Source organism: Anabrus simplex, chromosome 1 (genome assembly GCF_040414725.1).
Source record: "Anabrus simplex isolate iqAnaSimp1 chromosome 1, ASM4041472v1, whole genome shotgun sequence".
NCBI lineage: Eukaryota > Metazoa > Arthropoda > Insecta > Orthoptera > Tettigoniidae > Anabrus > Anabrus simplex.
The window spans coordinates 884,510,899-884,531,744 of NC_090265.1; the positions used below are offsets into that span (position 1 = coordinate 884,510,899).

The 20,846-nt window shown below is 40.8% G+C and overlaps 1 protein-coding gene across 1 annotated transcript in view; it reads left to right on the plus strand.

Moving 5' to 3' along the window:
* Positions 1–20,846, plus strand: part of LOC136857419 (G-protein coupled receptor Mth2) — a 263,867-nt gene that overhangs the window by 8,384 nt on the left and 234,637 nt on the right. The window contains exon 2 of the mRNA XM_067136072.2: positions 3,100–3,178. Coding sequence (XP_066992173.2) covers positions 3,100–3,178 — 79 coding nt within the window. The remainder of the gene's footprint in view (positions 1–3,099; positions 3,179–20,846) is intronic.

Below are 20,846 nucleotides of genomic sequence, written 5' to 3' on the forward strand. Positions count from 1 at the left end.
CCATCGTCGTTTTGAACTCCCTCTAATTCTCTACCCTCCACAACAGAGTCCATTATTCTCCTAGGTAACATATCCTCCTCCATTCGCCTCACATAACTCCACACCGAAGCCGATTTATGCGTACAGCTTCATCCGTCGAGTTCGTTCCTAACGTAGCCTTTATCTCCTCATTCCGAGTACCCTCCTGCCATTGTTCCCACCTGTTTGTACCAGCAATCATTCCCGATACTTTCATGTCTGTTATTTGTAACTTCTGAAAAATATATCCTGAGTCCACCCAGCTTTCGCTCCCATAGAATTTTGGTTTGAAAACAGACGTATGTAAAGACAGTTTCGTTCGGGAGCTGACTTCCTACTTATAGAATACTGTTGATCGCAACTACGAGCTTACTACATTACTTATTGCACCTTGATTCAATCTCACTTGCTGTATTAGCATCCTGGAAGAACACACATCCTAAATACTTGAAATTATCCACTTGTCCCAGCTTTTTATCTCCAATCTGACATTCAGTTCTCTCGGATTTCTTACCTACTGACATCAATTTAGTCTTGGAAAGGTTAATTTTGATACCATACTCTTCGCACCTATTTGCAAGCTTTCGGCACAATCTGCCTTTAAGACCAAGTCGTCAGCATAGGCCAGACTGGTTACTATATTTCCACTCAACTGAATCCCTCCCTGGCACTTTATAACTTTCAGCAGATGATCCATGTAAACTACGAACAACAAAGGTGAAAGATTACAGCCTTGTCTAACCCCTGTAAGTACTTTGAACCAAGAACTCATTCTACCATCAATTCTCAGTGCAGCCCAATGGTCAACATAAATCCAAAGTTATAAATAAATAAATAAATAAATAAATAAATAAATAAATAAATAAATAAATAAATAAATAAATAAATAAATAAATAAATAAATAAATGCTAATAAGTAGGTTACAGGATTGTGAGTGACTGCAAAGTGACCTCGACATTGTTGTGAGATGAACAGTAGGCAATGGTACGACAGGAAACGGGATGAAAAATTAGGTTGTAAGTTTCTCCAAGAGGAAAAGTCTTCTCAGTTGTAATTAATTGTGTTGATGGGGTGATAATACCCCACGCGCATCACTGTGAGTACGAAAGTGTTAACGTAAGAAAATATTATAATTGGTGTCACCACATTAACGAGGCTTTACGTAATGGTTACGGACATCTTCATATGGTTATGAGGGTATCATTAATCATCATCATCATCATCATCATCATCAATCACCACTGATCTGCTTTTACGGCAGTTGCCCAAGTGGGAGATTACCTATCTGTTGTTTACCTAGTCATTCCTTAAATTATTGCAAAGAGTTTGGGAATTTATTGAAATCTCCATTGGCAAATTATTCCAATCCCTAACTCCTCTTCCTATAAACTAATATGTGCCCCAATTTGTTCTCTTGAATTTCAACTTGATCTTCATACTGTGATCTTTCCTACTTTCAGAAACACCACTCTAACTTTATTCGTCTACTGATGTCATTCCACACCATCTTTCGTCCGACAGCTCAGAACATACCACTTAGTCGAGCAGCTCGTCTCCTTTCTCCCTAGTCTTCCCAACCCAAACTTTGCAACATTTTCGTAACGCTACTCTTTTGACGGAAATCACCCAGAACAAATGGAGCTACTTTTCTTTGGATTTATGTTTCCATTTATTGAATCAAGTAATCCTGGTGAGGGTCCCTTACACCGGAATCATACTCTAGTTGTGGTCTTACCAGAGACTTATAGGAATGATACAATAGAGAGGGCGTATAGGTTTGTAGTAAGACCAAAATTGAGGAGCGTCTGTTCAAAAGGTGCTTTTCCATCATGAGAAATTTGTGGGAAAACGCAAGAAACGGGTGGCACAATTCTGATCCCACAGTACAATTTGGATCACACACATTTTCTAAACACAAAGTATCTCTTTCCTTTTCCCCCAACACAGATTTCACTGGACTGGCACTGAATCCATGATCCTTTTATCATGCATTTCTCACAGTTATAATCCAGATGACAAAATTCTTGTCTTTCGAATGCTCTCGTTGAGATGTATCATCTTTGTTGTGCTGGATATGCCGGTTATCTTTTGATTTATGATCACGCTATTGTCATTCTTAATGATGAATTTTTACAACTTAACACTCTGAAAATACTGATCTGATGTTAAATGGGATGAAGATATTACCTTTCACATTTTTGGATTTCTTTTCATGTGACGGTAAGATTTTTTTCATAGAGTCGTCGGGTGATAGAGCGCTTGTAGCATTAAAAGTTGAAAGTGTAGCTTTTTCCATAACGGTTCAATTATATGGTGTTGAATGAGTACGGAATTGTAGTCATTCATTACGTTTGGCGACAGGATGATGATTCATTTTTGGCTGACTGTTTGAAGGAGTCTCTGGAACTTTAGGCTTCTTCGATAACCAAATGAATGAAGGTCAATCAATGTGCAAAACTGACCATTTCATATGCTTTCTTCTCACTTCTGTGCGGCATCTGCAGTGAGAAAAAAAGCAAATATTATGATCGAAATTGTACCATTCCATCTAATCGAAAATGTACCGCATGTACTTTAACAATAGATCCATAAACTACTTACAGAGAAATACATGAGATAGTGCTTGTAGTATCACACTCCCCTCTTGAGGTTCGTAGAGATATGGCGTTATTATAAATAGCACTTTACACTACGAGAAAAAGTTCCAGAGTTTAGCTAAGCTTCAAACTTGTAACAACGTGAAATACAGTGAACCATCGCTCTCCTTGCAATGTAGAATCGGGAGTTTCTTGCAAACTAATATAAATAGATCTATTATTTCTCACATTCACAAAGGAACTGTTCCACTCTTCCCACTGTTGGTCACAAGTAAGCGGTAATAACGTTGAAGAATGAAATACTGCGGATTTTTTGTACTCATATCGAAATTGTACCACTCTACCTTAAGCACAGCAGAATTTAAAAGTAGAAAAATATATTTCGGTACTATAAACTGTTATGCACTTTTAGGTCTCTAGCAATGTATTAAATACTGTGGTTGTCTGTTCTCATGGAAACTAAAGACACTGTTTACTTTCCAGGTTTCGCCTTGATGTTTTCTCTTCTGGCTTCCTTCTCATGGCTCAACGTCATGTGCTTCGACATCTGGTGGACGTTCGGGTAAGCCTTAAACCCCTTCAGTGGTACTGAATTTCCTGCATTTAGCCTAATATACGTGTAAATCAGTCCAACATGATATCCAATACAAATCATAATCTGTTTAAGTTATTATTTCAAGAACTTCCTTTTTTAAATACCGATAATTGACAAGGGATTGTAGAATTAAAATCTCATCCCTGACCATGGGGATGTCGTTAACTTATCGCTTAATTTCATTGTACTACCTACCATTGATCGCCAGGCTGAGTAGCTCAGACGGTTAGGCGCTGGCCTCCTGATCCCAACATGGCATGTTTGGTCCTGGCTCATTCCGGTGGTGTTTGAAGGCGCTCAAATACGTCAGCTTCGTGTTGGTAGATTTACTGGTACGAAAATAACTCCTGCGGGACAAAATCCCGACAGTTCGCCGTCTCCCGAAATCGTAAACCTCAAGTCAATAACATTATTATTATTTACCATACATTAGAATGCTGATATCTATAACAATCTTGTCTTGAGACAGAATTCAATTGACTTTACGTTATCAACTTCCAGGAGGACATACTGTATATAATTAAAACTACCTGAAAATTAATTAGATCTAATATCACTAGTAATTGCAATTTTTGTGTAATAATAATAATAATAATAATAAGAAGAAGAAGAAGAAGAAGAAGAAGAAGAAAGATCATAGGACCAAAATTTCAGGACAATAAGATAATATACATCAAGAATGAAATGATCTACAAGAAAATTGAAACTGGGCGAGTTAGCCGTGCGGTTAGGGACGTGCAGCTGTGAGCTTGCATCCGGGAGATAGTGGGTTCGAACCCTATTGTCGGCAGCCCTGAAGATGGTTTTCGGTGTTTTCCTATATTCACACCAGGCAAATGCTGGGGCTGTACCTTTGTTAAGGCCACGGCCACTTCCTTCCCACTCCTAGCCCTTTCCTATCCCATCGTCACCTTAAGACCTATCTGTGTCGGTGCGACGTAAAGCAAATTCTAAAAAAAAGAAAGAAAATTGAAAACTCTCAGATAGGATCACTATGTGAAAAAAGATCAATTTTTACGGTCATCTTCTCAGAATGAACTCTAATAGACTAACCAAACAAATATTTGACTTCTTACGTAACAGCAAAACAAAACCCGGCTCGCTTAGAGAAACTGAAAAAGGCCTAGTAGAATTCAAAATTACAGAAAATTCACTATTTGATCGAACAGCAAAAGTAACAACTAAATGCGAAAATATAAGGTTCCAAGACAAATCTGCATTAAGAGCCAAACCTATTATCTCGGAAGACGAGAGGAAACGAAGATCAAAAAAATGAAGAAATACTGGGCGCAAAGAAAAGAACAACACACAAAGAAGTGATTGATTCAACGTTCCCCAAAGAGGGTGAAGCGAAAGAATAAGAACGAAAATAATAATAGTAATAATAATAATAATAATAATAATAATAATAATAATAATAATAATAATAATAATAATAATAATAATAAAGGTCATGAAAATGAGACACTCCCTAAGGTCACGAAAGGGTGTGCAAATGAGGGACTTGCAATTAGTTAACGAAACACTCATTTAAAATGTTTCATCGTGCTCACATCTGTCATAATGTTTCTACGTTAGTCACCTAATTATTATTATTATTATTATTATTATTATTATTATTTATTTGTTTATTTTTATCCGTTTACCGTCCATGGCTGTTTTTTTTCTTCAACTCATCCAGTGATAGCACCTCTGCTGGAGCGTGGGACTTTGGATGACAGAATACAACTGGGGAGCCGTTTACTGTTCAGAGTTAGTTTTTCTCTCGGACTTTGCGAAGGATCCCAACTCTACCGCCCCAAGCGCAGCATCCTGGAGCGTGAGACATTGGGTCAGGGCATACAACAGGGGAGGAGGACCAGTACCTCGCCCAGGCAGCCTCACCTGCTATGTTGAACAGGGGCCTTGCCTGGGGATGGGAAGATTGGAAGGGATGGACAAGGAAGAGGGAAGGAAGCGGCCATGGCCTTAAATTAGGTACCATTCCGGCATTTACCTGGAGGAGAAGTGGGAAACCTCAGAAAACTACTTCGAGAATGGCTGATGTGGGAATCGAACCCACCTCTACTCTGTTGACCTTCCGAGGCTGAGTCCCATTCCAGCTCTCGTACCACGTTTCAAATTTAGTGGCAGAGCCGGGAATAGAATCCGGGCCTCTGAGGGTAGCAGCTAATCACTTAACTACTATATCACAGAGGCGGACATCATTATTATTATTGTTATTATTATTTTTTTGCTAGTTGCTTTACGTCGCATCGACACAGATAGGTCTTATGGCGACGATGGGACAGGAAAGGGCTAGGAGTGGGATGAAAGCGGCCGTGGCCTTAATTAAAGTACAGCCCCAGCACTTGCCTGGTGTAAAAGTGGAAACTACGGAAAACCATCTTCAGGGCTGCCAACAGTGGGTTTCGAACCCACTATCTCCCGAATACTGGATACTGGCCGCACTTAAGCGAATGCAGCTATCGAGCTCGGTCTTATTATTATTATTATTATTATTATTATTATTATTATTATTATTATTATTATTATTATTATTATTATTATTATTATTATTATTATTTAATCAGTTTGCTGTCCAGGATTGTATTTGCCCTCGGACTTAATGAGGTATCCCACATCTACCGCTTCAAGGGCAGTGTCCTGGAGCGTGAGAATTTGGGTCGGGTGGATACCATTGGGCAGGAGGATCAGTACCTCGCCCAGGCGACTTCACCTACTATGTTGAACAGGGGCCTTGTGGAGGAATGAGGAGATCGGAAGGGATTGAAAAGGAAGAGGAAAGAAGAGGCTGTGATAAGTCCGGCACCATGTCGGCATTTGCCTGGAGAAGAAATGGGAAACCACGGAAAACCACTTCGAGGATGGCTGATGTGGGAATCGAATCTCCTATACACCCTTGACCTCCCGAGGCTGAGTAGACCCCGTTCCAGTCCTGATACCACTTTTCAAATTTCGTGGCAGAGGTGTGAATTGAACTCGGACCTCCGGGGCTGGCAGCTAATCACACTAACTACTACACCAAGGAGGCGAACTATTCCTCTTCTTATTATTGATTTTGTCGTATTTTGTTTCAGTGTTTTTTGGTGCTTGTTAGTTGCAAGTAATGCATTCTGTTTCTTCGAATGATAACTGGAGATAGGCTTTCGCCTTTCTTTTAGGATTTAGGTCGTTTTAGTTGTGTTAAGATGCCCAAGTTAAGATCACTAGGTCGTCTGAACATATTGAGCAATATGTCTCTTACTTTCCTCTGCATTGTTGGATTAATTTTGAGAAATAAGTTTCGTTTGCGCTATTCTTCTAAGAGTAATGGAGAGTGTCTCCTTTTTTCAATACTATCCCTATTATTATTAATAATAACATGACCGGGCTCGATAGCTGCAATCGCTTAAGTGTGGCCAGTATCGAGTATTCGGGAGATAGTGGGTTCAAACCCCACTGTCAGCAGCCCTGAAGATGGTTTTTCGTGGTTTCACATTGTCACACCAGGCAAATGCTGGGGCTCTACCTGAATTAAGGCTACTGCCGCTTCCTTCCCTCTTTCTTGTCTATCCCTTCCGATCGTCCCATACCCCCACAAGGCCCCTGTTCAACATAGCAGGTGAGGCTGCCTGGACGAACTACTGGTCCTCCTGCTCTGTTGTATTTCCCTCACCCAAAGTCACACGCTCCAGGACCCTGCCCTTGAGGCGGTAGAGGTGTGTTCCCTTGCTGATTCCGATGGAAAAGCCAACCGTAGAGGGTAAAGGGATTAAGAACTGGGAATCGAACCCGAGCCTCCGTGGGTGGTAGCTAATCACACTAACCACTACCCCACAGAGGCGTAGTATTATTATTATTCTTATCCGAAGGCTTCGGGTTCGATTACAAGCTCGTCCAGGAATTTCGAGTCTTGAACTCAGGATTGGAGCAGTGTTAATCCACCAAACTAAGGATGTGTTTAATATGATAAGTAGTGAAGTCGGTAAAGGAAACCAAGAAATAGGGGAACAGAGCGCGTCAGGCTGGTCACGTGATACTCTATCATCTGTAGGTCATCTGGCTGGGAAACAGTTGACTTGTCTTTAGCGCTGGAGAACAGTTTGACCTTCAATGTTAAGCGCTTGTCACCATTGTGTACCATCTAATATTTTAAACTTTTCAGTACACACATTAATAATAATAATAATAATAATAATAATAATAATAATAATATGATAGTGAAATCGGTGAATTTATTATCTGTTAAACGAAATGAAGTGACTTTATTTATCATAGCCACGTGATGGATGGTACAATCATGCGGAAATATCACCTCTGGACGATTCGCGTGTTTATCTTCTCGAGTCGCAGTTTGTGGAAGTCACAGGAGCATCGTTCGTGTTTGTTGTTCCTCGTGGCTTTTGCTAGTGTGTCCAACGTCATGAAAGGTTTAACACTGTACAGCCGTAGCCTGTCCGTACGATCTGCTAAAACTACTCTCCCGGTGTCCAAATTATTGGATTGAAACAAGGAGATTAGCCTTTCTAGGCTATACTGGCTTTCTTCTCCAGCTTTGTCAATAATAATTATCGTTAGGACAGCTGCCTCTGTGTATCAGTGGTAGAGTGTCGGCCTCCAGATCCCAAGATAGCGGGTTCAAACTTGGCAGAGGTAGTCGGATTTTTGAAGGGAGGAAAAAATTCCATTCGACACTCCATGTCGTACGATGTCGGCATGTTAAAGATCTCTGGTGACACATTTGGTGTTTACCCGACAAAATTCATTAAATCTCAGCTGCAGACGCCCAATAGAGTTTCGGTTTACTCGGTCTGCCATCTAGTGGACCTAGAGTAAAACGGAACGTCGAAATTGACGCGCAGTCAGCCAGATGGCGTCAACTTGAAATGTCTGCACACGGTAGCAGAGGCCATATTATTATTATTATTATTATTATTATTATTATTATTATTATTATTATTATTATTATTATTATTATTATCATCATCGTTAGGACGGTAAACATTTGATTATCTATAGGTTGGGAGATGGAGTGGCAGGCCATTCCACTTCCCAATAAGCTGAGAGCGATATGGTATGGACCTAACTGTGTCGGTGAGACGTAATGCAAATTGTAGAAATAATAATAATTATTATATTATTATTATTATTATTATTTATTTAACGTGTACAGGATATCATCCGCAGGTGCATATGGTCCTGAGGTTCACTCAGCCTACACCAAAAATGAGTACCAGGTTAATTCCTAGAGCTAACCACTCTACCCTATCACGTGCCGAGGTTAACAATGGTGGAAGCCTTTACCTTCCACTCCTCCAAGAGCCTTCATGGCCTGTACGGAGGTGACTTTGCTTTGCTTTCTTTGTACAGGATATAAAATTTACATAGTTAAATATATGAATCTGTAAGTATACAAACTACATTACTGGATGGAATGTGAGGACCAAAATTGAGCAGTCTTGATGGCCTTATCATTAGCAGATATTAGATCGTTCATGCTGCAACTTTCAGACAGGTTTCTGTAGATCAACAAATGTTTTGGGTCCTGTAAATCACCACACTCTCAACACTCGTCTTCAGTGATGTACCCCCGTTACTTCAGATTCACCTTGCATCGAGACACTCCAGTTCTCAGCCTGTTTAACGCCTTCCATGTAGCATACGGCAAATGATAGCCCGCCTCAGGTACTGTATCTCCTTATCATTCTCCCAGTTGTCTTCAGGTAACGAATCTCGCCACAGTTGGAGTCGACGTTTACTACTACTACTACTACTACTACTACTACTACTACGTGATATTTACTGAAGAACATTACAGGCTTTCGGCGCAAATACACGTTCCCGTTACAAAGAGAAAAATTAAAAATATGAACTAAGTCTACTATGTGGACGCTCACATGGGCGGAAAACCAGACCACATGCAAGCGCCATCCTTAAAGCATAAAATTAAACTAAGTCTACTATGTGGACGGGAAATCTATCCACATGTGAGCGCCAACCTTATAACTACCTTACTGACCGGCCGTGCCGTCCACCCTTGGTGAGAAAAAAAGGAGCCGCCCTCCCTGGAACGACACGTCCGGCCCTCTACCCAGTCGACAAAGCTATATCCTCACCTTTCCGTATGATTACAGGCCACCCACGTGCTGGAACCCAGCACCCTAGGCGCCCCGTCTCCCTCTCTCCCTCTCGACTTTCATCTATTCACCTCTGTCAACAACATTTGGGATAGGCCCGCCCTATCCCTCCCTCTTGTGTCATTCCCTCCCTTCGCCCTTCCTACAAAAATACAAATATACAAACTACTACTACTTCTACTACTACTTCAGCAACCATGTACAGGTGTACAGGCATTTTATTTGACGCCATTTAGGCTGTTTGTATGTCAATGCCGACGTTCCGTTTTATCCCACCTGACAGCAGAGAAATCGTTGAGTGGTCTCTGTATGAGCTCTTGATTAATTTTGTTGGGTAAACATCAAAAGTATCACTATCGATCTTTTATATGTCTACATAGTACGACCTGGAGTGCAGAAAGGACTTTTCCCCCACTCTTTAAAATCCGAATACCTCTGCCGCGTTAGAACACGCGATCTTGGGGTTCGCTGACCCACCGAGAGACCTCACAGGGACGTAAAAAGCAATAACATTATAACATTATCTATGTGTGCCTTGAGATTAAGTGTCAACTAGCAAAATCATTCATTCCATCCGCTAAAGAGTAATAGCCTTACTAACACTAATGTTATTCCTCAACCCAACGCGAGCGTTGTTTGCCCATTTTTTGTCAGTACTGAAACGGCAATAGCCAGATAATCTATTATGTTGTATTAGCGTGACCTAAATGGGAAAAACCGGCTGATACATCGCGTAATCAGTACGTATAATTAATATGTCTAACTGGTCCGTGGTACAGGAGCGATGCAGTGCATTAGGTAATGAACGAACCGCCAGCCACGCCCGCGATTGTCAGTCATTCCGCGGTTTGTTTCATCGAAAACGAGAGGATCACGATCGTCCAAGGCGAGGATAAATTAGTTACATTTAATACACGGATCATACTGCGAAGTCTAAGGCGGTAAACTGAAGTTGATCTCTCCTACGACGAGCATTAATTTACGCTATTACTTACTCCCTTTCCGTAACGTTTACTGCTCGCCTTCCAAAGAATTGACAGTGCTGCAGTAATGCAGGAAATAACGTAGCAAGTCCCGGAAAGCAGAGTGGAGTCACTCTAAAACAGAATATTCCCAGATTATTGATAAAAGTGTCAAAAGGTTTAATCAAAAGCGCAGAATTTCCAATGTATGCAGAATATTTCGCGGAAATACTTTTTAATATTAAAAGATCAGTTGTGTTTCTACTTCGGCTAAGGCTACACGTCTAGTGCACTGCGTGTACTAAGAGGACCCTTAAGTCAGAAATTGTCACTTTCAATTTAATCACCTACCGGGCTGAGTGGCTCAGACGGTTGAGGCAGGCCTTCTGACCCCAACTTGGCAGATTCGATCCTGGCTCAGTCCGGTGGTATTTGAATGTTCTCAAATACATCAGCCTCGTGTCGTTAGATTTACTGGCACATAACAGAATTCCTACGGGACTAAATTTCGGCACCTCGGCGTTTCCGAAAACCGTAAAAGTAGTTAGTGGGACCTAAAGCCAACAACATTATTATAATTTATTAATCACCAGAGTCTAGAGGAAATCTAGGCAGACTCTTTCACTGAATGGCCAGCGTACTGCCTTTCGGTACAGAAGGTCCCCGGTTGGATTCCCGGCCGGATCGGGCATTTTAATCTCTTTTGATTAAATCTTCTGGTCGTGGACTGGGTGTTTGTGTCCATACCAACATCCTCCTCTTCATATTCACCACACTACCAACCGCCACAGGAACACGCAAGAGTGATTACATCCTTCCATATAGGCTTGGTGTCAGGAAGGGTATCCGGTGGTAAGATAGAGTCTAATCCACCACCGCAACAAGAACAACAACAACATTATTATTATTATTATTATTATTATTATTATTATTATTATTATTATTATTATTATTATTATTATTATTATTATTATTATTATTATTATTATTTCGAGACTGTTTACTACCACGACCCCACATATGTGGTAAAGGCGGAAAAGGAAGAAGTGTAGAGGAAATCTTCCTGAATAAGAACCTGCCGAGCTGCGCGGCTCAGATGGCAGAAGCACTGGACTTCTGAGTCCAGGTTGGCGTGTTCGATCCCAGCTCACGCCGGTGGTATAGGAAGGTGATCGTGTTAGTAAATTTACTGGCATGTAACAGAAATATTGCGGGATAATTTCTCGCACATCGCCATCTCTGAAAACCTTCAATGTAGTTAGTTGGACGTAAAATTATTTTGCTAGTGGCTGTACGTCGCACCGACACAGACAGCTTTTATGGCGACGATGGGATAGGAAAGGCCTAGGAGTTGGAAGGAAGCGGCCGTGGCCTTAATTAAGGTACAGCCCCAGCATTTGCCTGGTGTGAAAATGGGATACCACGGAAAACCATCTTCAGGGCTCCCGACAGTGGGATTCGAACCCACTACCTTCCGGATGCAAGCTCACAGCCACGCGCCCCTAACTGCACGGCCAACTCGCCCAGTCAAATTATTATTATTATTATTATTTAAGAATGATGATTAGTCTACACACTTTATTTCCGTCCTTAAATAGTGTTATGCCAGGTCACCTACCTTCAGTGAACACACTCACATTTTTGTTTTGCTTTCTTTTAAAATTGATATATTACCAACTAAGGTGCATTCATTACCCACAGTATTCCTGATAAAGTATTACAATTTCCCGGGAAGGTAATGATTGGCACTTTATATTTCCTGTACAAAAATTGATTCATCTGAAAATATTTTTATAGACCTATTGTAAATAGTTGCGAAAAATAATTATGTAGGCCTATAATACTTTTGAAACGAAATTTTCATTAATTATACATTTATTTATTTATTTATTCATTTATTCATTTATTTATTTATTTATTTATTTATTTATTTATTTATTTATTTATTTATTTATTTATTTATCGTATGATATTACAAAGGTGTATTCACGTGTAAAAGAGAGGTGCTGAGAGATCATAAGATGGGAATATTGGTTACAAATCCAGACTGGAAATCCACTGGACGGCGTCATTCGATGTGAGATGAAGGTCTGTCAAAGTGCCCTACTATAAAGTGTAGATCAATAAAAGTGATTGAATGCAATATTATGTGCTTATGATGGTATTTGAATTGTAACATTTGATGCTGCTTGATGGAATATTTTTTGAAGAATATGTTCAGCAGGCCTACATTTCACTGAATTATAGGGAGTTCGTTATATGTACATAACTTGTATAAAACAAGTTCATTACTTGTAATTAGAGGGAGTTATCATGAATGTAAGTTACGCCCTTGACATGTTCTTTATGTTTGAAGTTCCAAATTCAGCTGTACCAAAGTATATCTCTTCGGACTCCTTCTGTCATAAACACAATGCACGATCTGGCTTCTCTTTAAATATATCTCTAAGTCTCTCCACTGCTTAAAACTGCTTTTTCGTAGTCACTGCTGCTAGGCTGTGAAATACGCCAACATTAGAGATTTGTGTTGTAATAGGAAATTTAAGAAAGATTGCCGAAATCACTTGCTGATTGTATTCAGCTGACTTATGTGATGAATGAATATCTCTTAAAAATAGAAATGTATTTACCACCTATAGGGTTATATTTCGGTTTATCGGTTTGATTGTTTCTATTGTTAATTGTATTATAATTATTTTCATTTAATAGTGCTATTTTGCACACTATATTATTATTATTATTATTATTATTATTATTATTATTATTATTATTATTATTATTATTATTATTATTATTTCTTCCTTTCTTAATCCGTCTACCTCCAGGGTTGGTTTCTCCCTCGGAATCAGGGAGGGCAGTGTCCTGGAACGTGAGACTTTGTCTCGGGGAATACAACTGGGGAGAAGGACCAGTACCTCGAACAGACGGCCTCACCCACTATGCCGAACAGGGGCGTTGCGGGGGGATGCGAAGGAGAAGGGGATATACAAGGAAGCGACCGTGGCTTTAAGTTAGGTACAATCCCATTATTTGCCTGGAGGAGAAGTGGGAAACCACAGAAAACCACTTTGAGGATGGGTGAGGGGGAACCGAACCCGGGCCCTCCAGTGGTGGCAGCTAATCACTAACCACTAAACTATAGAGGCTGTATTATTATTATTATTATTATTATTATTATTATTATTATTATGCAATATATACTACTACATAATTTATATTTCTCGTGAGATACATTGACCGAATTCGATAGCTGCAGTCGCTTAAGTGCGGCCAGTATACAGTATTCGGGAGATAGTAGGTTCGAACCCCACTGTCAGCAGCCCTGAAAATGGTTTTCCGTGGTTTCTCATTTTCACACCAGGAAAATGCTGGGGCTGTACCTTAATTAATGCCACGGCCGCTTCCTTCCCACTTGTAGCCCTTCCCTGTCCCATCGTCGCCACAAGACCTATCTGTGTCGGTGCAACGTAAAGCAACTAGGAAAAAAAAAGATACATTGCTGTAATTTTAGTTTTTTTGTTATTACCGTTATATGATATTACATCGTATTATATTATATATTGTATATTAGGTGGTTATGTGTAAGATATGGCGTAATCTATCTGCCAAAAATGTTTCATTAGAATTTTTTGAGAACTGCGTTAACATTCCTTCATCTTTAAATGTACTGCTTTCTCTACAGATCAATGATTTATGTAGAATATCGTCGTTGCCGGGGCAAAACCTCCTATGTGATAATATTTTTGGAGATATACTGACCCGCTGCACATACATTATGAAGAGCGAGAATGCCTTGACAATATTCACGCAATATTGCACCTTAGATGACAGAACCTCACCGACCAAAGTTCTAGGATAAAATATTTCACATAGGAGGTTTTGTCCCGGCAACGACGATATATAGAACGTTCTGAAGAGATTTTTTAATAAATACTCCAAATTTCGTGCAGATTAAAGTGAAAAGATTTTGAGAATTCACTCCAAAGAATTTAAGGTCGAGTAGGTTCCCAAGTTCGGGTCCCTCTTGACTGTATCTCGAGCTTCCCCTAGCTATGTATTCCATTCGGACGTTATAAACACCATACAAACTTGCAGCTCAATTTCCTAGAATCTACGAGGAAATCACAGACAGCAGCACATGGCGTGAGAACATGAGGTTCGTGCAGCCGTTCAAGTCCTTGGCAACTGTAGGAAATACTGCCATAATGCAATTTTCCTCGAAGTAATGTCAGCCCCGTGGTGTAAGTGTAGCACGCTTGTTTGTTACCTGGAGGCTCCAGGTTCGATTACTGGCTCAAAAGGAAAGGATTTTCTCTGAACTGATGGTTGAACGGGATTCACTCAGCCTCTTGAGCTACTTGGTATAAAATCGTACACGCTTGTCAAGAAGCTACATTGAACAACTGAATGGCTCAAGATTGAGAAGGGAGTATGACAAGGCTGCATTCCAGCCCCCAGCTTTTCTTATCTGATTGTTGTCTCGGTGAACGCCAACCAGACGATTCAGAAATAGGTATTAACGTTACTGTGAGAAATAGCTTCTTCTTCTTCTTCTTCTTCTTCTTCTTCTTCTTCTTCTTCTTCTTCCTGGGCATTTTTTCAATTTTTTGGGGTCGGCACTTCTTGTGGATTTGGCCCAATTATACGTCCCGATGTCCTTCCTGTCGCCAACCCGTTACTGAAGTATTTATTCACTACTGCATGTTTTTGTGTTTTGTTGGTAGTGTGTTTCATTGCGTGAAGACGAAGAGATGTGCATTAAAATGAACAAACACACAGTCCCTGAGCTAGGGGAATTAAACAAACACAGTTTAAAACCCCAGGTCTGACAGGGAATCGAACCCACGACCCTCTGAACCGAAGGCAACTGTGTTGAATATTCAACCAAGGAGCCGGACTACTGGAAGAAACATGTATAATCTTGAATATGGTGATGACACCAGACCCCACTCTGATGACAAAAGGTGAAATAAAAAAAGACTGAGGAACTTCTAGACCAGAGGTGCTCAGCTGGGCGCCCGTTGAGGCTAGCCCAGTGCGGCCGGGCTGGCGTGACGTAAATACGGGCAGCTTGCGTAACAAGCGTACGTCACAGTGAAGCGAGAGAGCGGACACACTTTGCACGTTCAATTGTGATTAAGAAGCTCTCCTCCAGTACTCAGCAAAATTCTGATTGGAGTAAAATCTTTGAAATTCAGCACTATAATCGAAAAGAAAAAATCATGACGTTTTAAAGATATTCCGGATTGATTTATACTGCGCCCGATATAAATAGTCGGTTTTGTTTTCTTATATTAATTTATTCATTCAAAGAAAACTGACACGTTATTTTTTTGTTAAAATCTACAAAGGTGCAGGGTTTAAGCGTACATGCTACGATTTACAATTCCTTGGATGGACATGACAGTATTTCCATTAAAAAAAAGTACAAATCCTGTTATTCATTAAGCAAAAAAGTAATATATTTATATAATTCAACAAGTGTACTGCTTGATTTGGCACAGTGTTATATAGTTGGCGCCGTGCTGTAGGGGTACCGTGCCTGACTCTCACCCGGAGGTTCCGGGTTCGATTCCCGGCCACGTCAGGGATTTTTACCTGGACCTGAGGGGTGGTTCGAAGTCCACTCGCCCTACGTGATTAGAATTGAGGAGCTATCTGACGGTGAGATAGCGGCCCCGGTCTAGAAAGCCCAGAATAACGGCCGAGAGGATTTGTCGTGCTGACCACACGACACCGCGTAATCTGCACGCTGAGCAGCGGTCGCTTCGTAGGCCAAGGCCCTTCAAAGGCTGTAGTGCCATTGGGTTTGGCTTTTGTTGTAGTGTTATGTGACTTTCTCTGTTCACTGAATTTCTGAAAATAGTATTTAATATTTAACAGGCGTCCAGTGATAATAGCGAGCCTCTAAATGGCGAGAGGGAGTTTCATTAAGAGTGAGGACATATATTTACTGTCCAAAATTAAAGTGCAGCAACAATGTAAATATCTACCAGATAGATATACAGTATTCCTTCAAATCTGAGTTTATCAGATAATTTAAACCCAAACAACCACAAGCCACAGCTTATCCACCTTAACTCCGTATTATATTAGAAATACTTCGAATGTACCTCTTAAAATTTAGTATTGAAAATTACAATTCATTGCGTATATTATAAAAATATTTGAGGTTGTAGGCCTACCTCTTTACAGTATCCGGTCAAAATACATAAACTTCAATGAACGTAAATAAATTACATCTTAGAATGTAAATTGAAAATGACGTGGATTTCTGTCTTCTTTCATTATTTTCTGCCTCCATTTCAAACTCGGGTATCGCCGCAGTGATCGAGAGTGACCTTTACCTTCACGGCCTGTGACGTAGCCACAACGTCACTGTGTTTGAATAGCATACGCTCATCGCCTGCCTGCCCGCCCACGTGCAGTGCTGGGTGTCCGCGGGATAGAATGTCCAGCGTGAGCACCTCTGCTCTAGACGAAGACGAAGGGAGCGCAAAATCTGGCCTGAAGCTCAAAACCAAAATCACAACAACTGAACCCGTCACTTTACGAGAAATCGTGAGAACGTTGAGGTATTTTCCGGTTTCTTCTATCTGAGTTCGAAGATATTTGCATGCGGTCAATCTATCCTTTTAATTACCGAATGCTTGCTTTTTGGGGGGAGAAGGCTGTGGCAAAGTGTTTTCAAGAGAAGAGATATCACCGTAACTACGAAGACTGGTCCAGTCAAACATAATTTTCTCAGCTGTAAAATATGGCTGAGAGAGTCGTCTCTAAGTAACAGAGAACGACGAACTATTCATGGTTTATGGTGCAGGAGACAATTTCTAACAATCACATTCGGCTCTGAAGAGATATAATTGGTCAATATTGAAGAAAATCAACCCACAGTGGGACGAAGTTTTAATACATGGGCTATATTATGAGGAGACACGACTCATTCGAAAATACCTTAGGTAAACATAATAATCATATGGCTTCTGCTGCTGCGAGATGATTACTGGAAGTAACATAATATTCGTAGCCATTTTTCTATATTTTCAAGCGGTGCCATGTACGTAGCCTGTCTGGAAATTTCGATATTCCGACTGTGTTGCTATCTAGCAACGAAAGCAAAATTATCTTAGACGGTTTCTTTGGCTGACAACGAGACGTTGCTAATTTGTCCCCATCGATATGATCCATCTTCAGTATACATGCAGGCCATGCCGAGAACTTTCACCGGTTTAAATTGCAAGGTATAACTTCAACCCAAATTTAAAAGAAGTTTGAATATTTCGAGAGTGATTCGCAAGACCAACACGTGATACGTTCACAAAACGAACCTTTAGCACAACGAAAGCTCTCTGCTTCACAATTTCGCGGTTCAGTGATCGAATCTCACCACTGTAGTTCTTTTGTTGTATAAATTACTGTTTCCCTTGTTTTATGATCAGTACCATCATGGTTCATGTAGCAATCTGTAGTAGCGAACACAACTACTACAACGATGAATATCGTACTATCAATGACAGACAACAAATATATCGACGACGATGTGTGAACAATATTTTGTGAATGCCTTGGTCAAGCTCGTAAACATCAGTTATTATAACTTTCTTTTACAAGTTCTATCTGTGTCGATGCGACGTAAAGCAAAATTGGCGACAATTGGACAGGAAAGGGCTAGGAGTAGGAAGGAAGTTACCGTGGCCTTAATTAAGATACAGCCCCAGCATTTGCCTGGTGTGCAAATGGGAAACCACGGAAAATTATCTTCAGGTCTGCCGACAGTGGGGTTTGAACCCACTATCCCCCGATTACTGGATACTGGCCGCACTTAAGCGACTGCAGCTATCGAGCTCGGTATTATAACTTTACGTACGTAATTCTTGAAACAATGAACGTTTAAACATTTTGCCATTTCCCACAGAGTAGGAGGCGACAATGCACACACACACCAGTGAACCAATATTTATACATACATATTATTACGCTTGTCATTAATGCGTTTGTAACACAAATAACGTATAAACTGAACGTTGAAACAAGCCCACTAAAATACTACGGTGGAGAGATTCGATCATTGGATCACGAGCTTGTGAAGGGAAGAGCTTGCTCGTTGTTCTGAACGTTCGTTGTGTGAACGTGTCACGTGCTGTCTTTTTTTTTTTTTTTTTTTTTTTGCTAGGGGCTTTACTACGTCACACCGACACAGGTAGGTCTTATGGCGACAATGGGATAGGAAAGGTCTAGGAGTTGGAAGGAAGCAGCCGTGGCCTTAATTAAGGTACAGTCCCAGCATTTGCCTGGTGTGAAAATGGGAAACCACGGAAAATCATTTTCAGGGCTGCCGATAGTGGGATTCGAACCTACTATATCCCGGATGCAAGCTACGTGCTGTCTTATGAAGCACTCTCGATATACTCAAATTACATTTTCTCAGAAATGGGTGGATTTGAACCGGTGAAAGTTCTCCCCATGTTCAAATCAGCGGGCACATGTTGGCAAAGTCTCGTTGTGAATTTATTTAATCATGTTAGGAGACACTAAATGTGTCCCTAGAAAACTTAAACATGCCAACAAGACAAGGAGTGCCAAGAACTTGAATCATCCTTTAAAAAATTAGCTGCCTCATCTGAGATCAAACCCGAAAATTTAGGATCATGATTCGGGTACTCTACAACTGATTTACCGAGCCCGCTTGTAAAAAAAAAAAAAAAAAAAAAAAAAACCTCTGCTTCTAGGATTGAGCGAACGTAAAAGGAGAAAAGGACGAGGTGGCCAGTCTGAGTGGCTCAGACTGTAGAACGCTGTTTTTATGATCCCAAGACAGTGTAGTCTATCCCACCTGAGTCCGGTGGTATATGAAGGTGCACAAATACGCCAGTCATGTTTCGGTGGATTTACTAGCACGTTAAAGAACTCCAATGGAACAAAATTGAACGTGCGAATGGCTGACCGAGCAAGCTGACTGCACGATTTGGTCTCATAGCTGTCAGCTTGCATTTGGTAGTTAGTGGCTTCGAACCTCACTGTCCGCATCACTAAAGACGGTTTTCCGTGATATCCCATAATCATTATTTATTTATTTATTTATTTATTTATTTATTTATTTATTTATTTAATCCATTCACCCTCCACGGTTGGAGGGATCCCACCTCTACCTCCTCAAGAGCAGTTTCCTGGAGCGTGGGTCATTTTGTCGGGGATACAACTGCGGAGGAGGACCAGTATATCACCCAGGCTGCCTCACCTGCTATGCTTAACAGTGGCCTTGTTCCTATAATCATACCTGGCAAATTTAAGACCTGTGTCTTAATTAAGCCACGGTCGGTACTTTCCCACTTTTATCCCTTTCACATCCCATGGTCGCCATAAGAACTGTATCTGTCGGTGCTATGTAAAACAAATAACAGAAGACGATTCTGTCCCATATTCTTCTTACAGTGTGTTGTTGGCTTTATGTCTCTTAGTCCTGGTTTGACTGGCGCTAAGAACAACAGTGAGACGTTCTCTCATAAACAAGACAGCCATGGGTTCTTAGCTCCGTGCAAGTGGGGAAAAAAGGAGCGAGTTTGTTGACCTCGAACTGAGTTCATTAAAGAAATCGGCGAAGAACAAGTAGCCACAATGCTTTCTTAGTTTCGTCAAGAGGTGGCTCTGAATAGCAACACTGCGAAGTCAAACCAGGAAGAAGTTTTATAAAGTCAGATTTATAAAGGGAGGAAAAAGTCTGTGCGGCACTCCATGACGTCCGACGCTGGCACGTAACAGATCTCCGGGGACACATTTCGTGTTTATCAGACAAAAGTAATCAGCTATAAACTGAGCGAGTTGGCCGTGCGGTTAGGTGCGAGCAGTTGTGAGTTTGTATTCGTGATATAGTGGATTCGAGTCCCACTGTCGTTAGCCCTGAAGATGGTTTTGCGTGGTTTCCCATTTTCACGTCAGTAAAATGCTGGGCCTGTACCTTAATTAAGATCACGGTCGCTTTCTTCTCACTTGTCATAGGACCTATCTGTGTCGGTGTGATGTAAAACAACTTTCAGAAAACCTCAGCCATAGGTTGCCCAGCACTCAACGTTTCTCTATATCTAAAATACAAACCCGTGGTTCCTACAGCCTATTACAGACCTTGGTTAGTCAAGATGGCTCCCATTCAGCTAGGCTGTCTGCATATACTGGGGGCCACGTGATCAGCGCAACGACATTTGGTGACCAGGTCCGCAATCTCTCTTGTCAAAAGCTCCTTATGTGGTCTCACAAGGATAAGTGAAACCCGTTTCAGACCTCAGTCTACTGAGCGAATTGGCTGTGCGGTTCGGGTTGCGCACGGAAAACCATCTTCAGGTCTGCCAACAGTGGGGTTTGAACCCACTACCTCCCGTGAGCAAGCTCACATCAATGTGAAGTGCCATTGGCTTAACAGTGAATATAATAATAATAATAATAATAATAATAATAATAATAATAATAATAATAATAATAATAATAATAATACATACATACATACATACATACTTAACATTATCCTCTCCATGTTAGAGGGTGGCTTCATAATTTGCCATG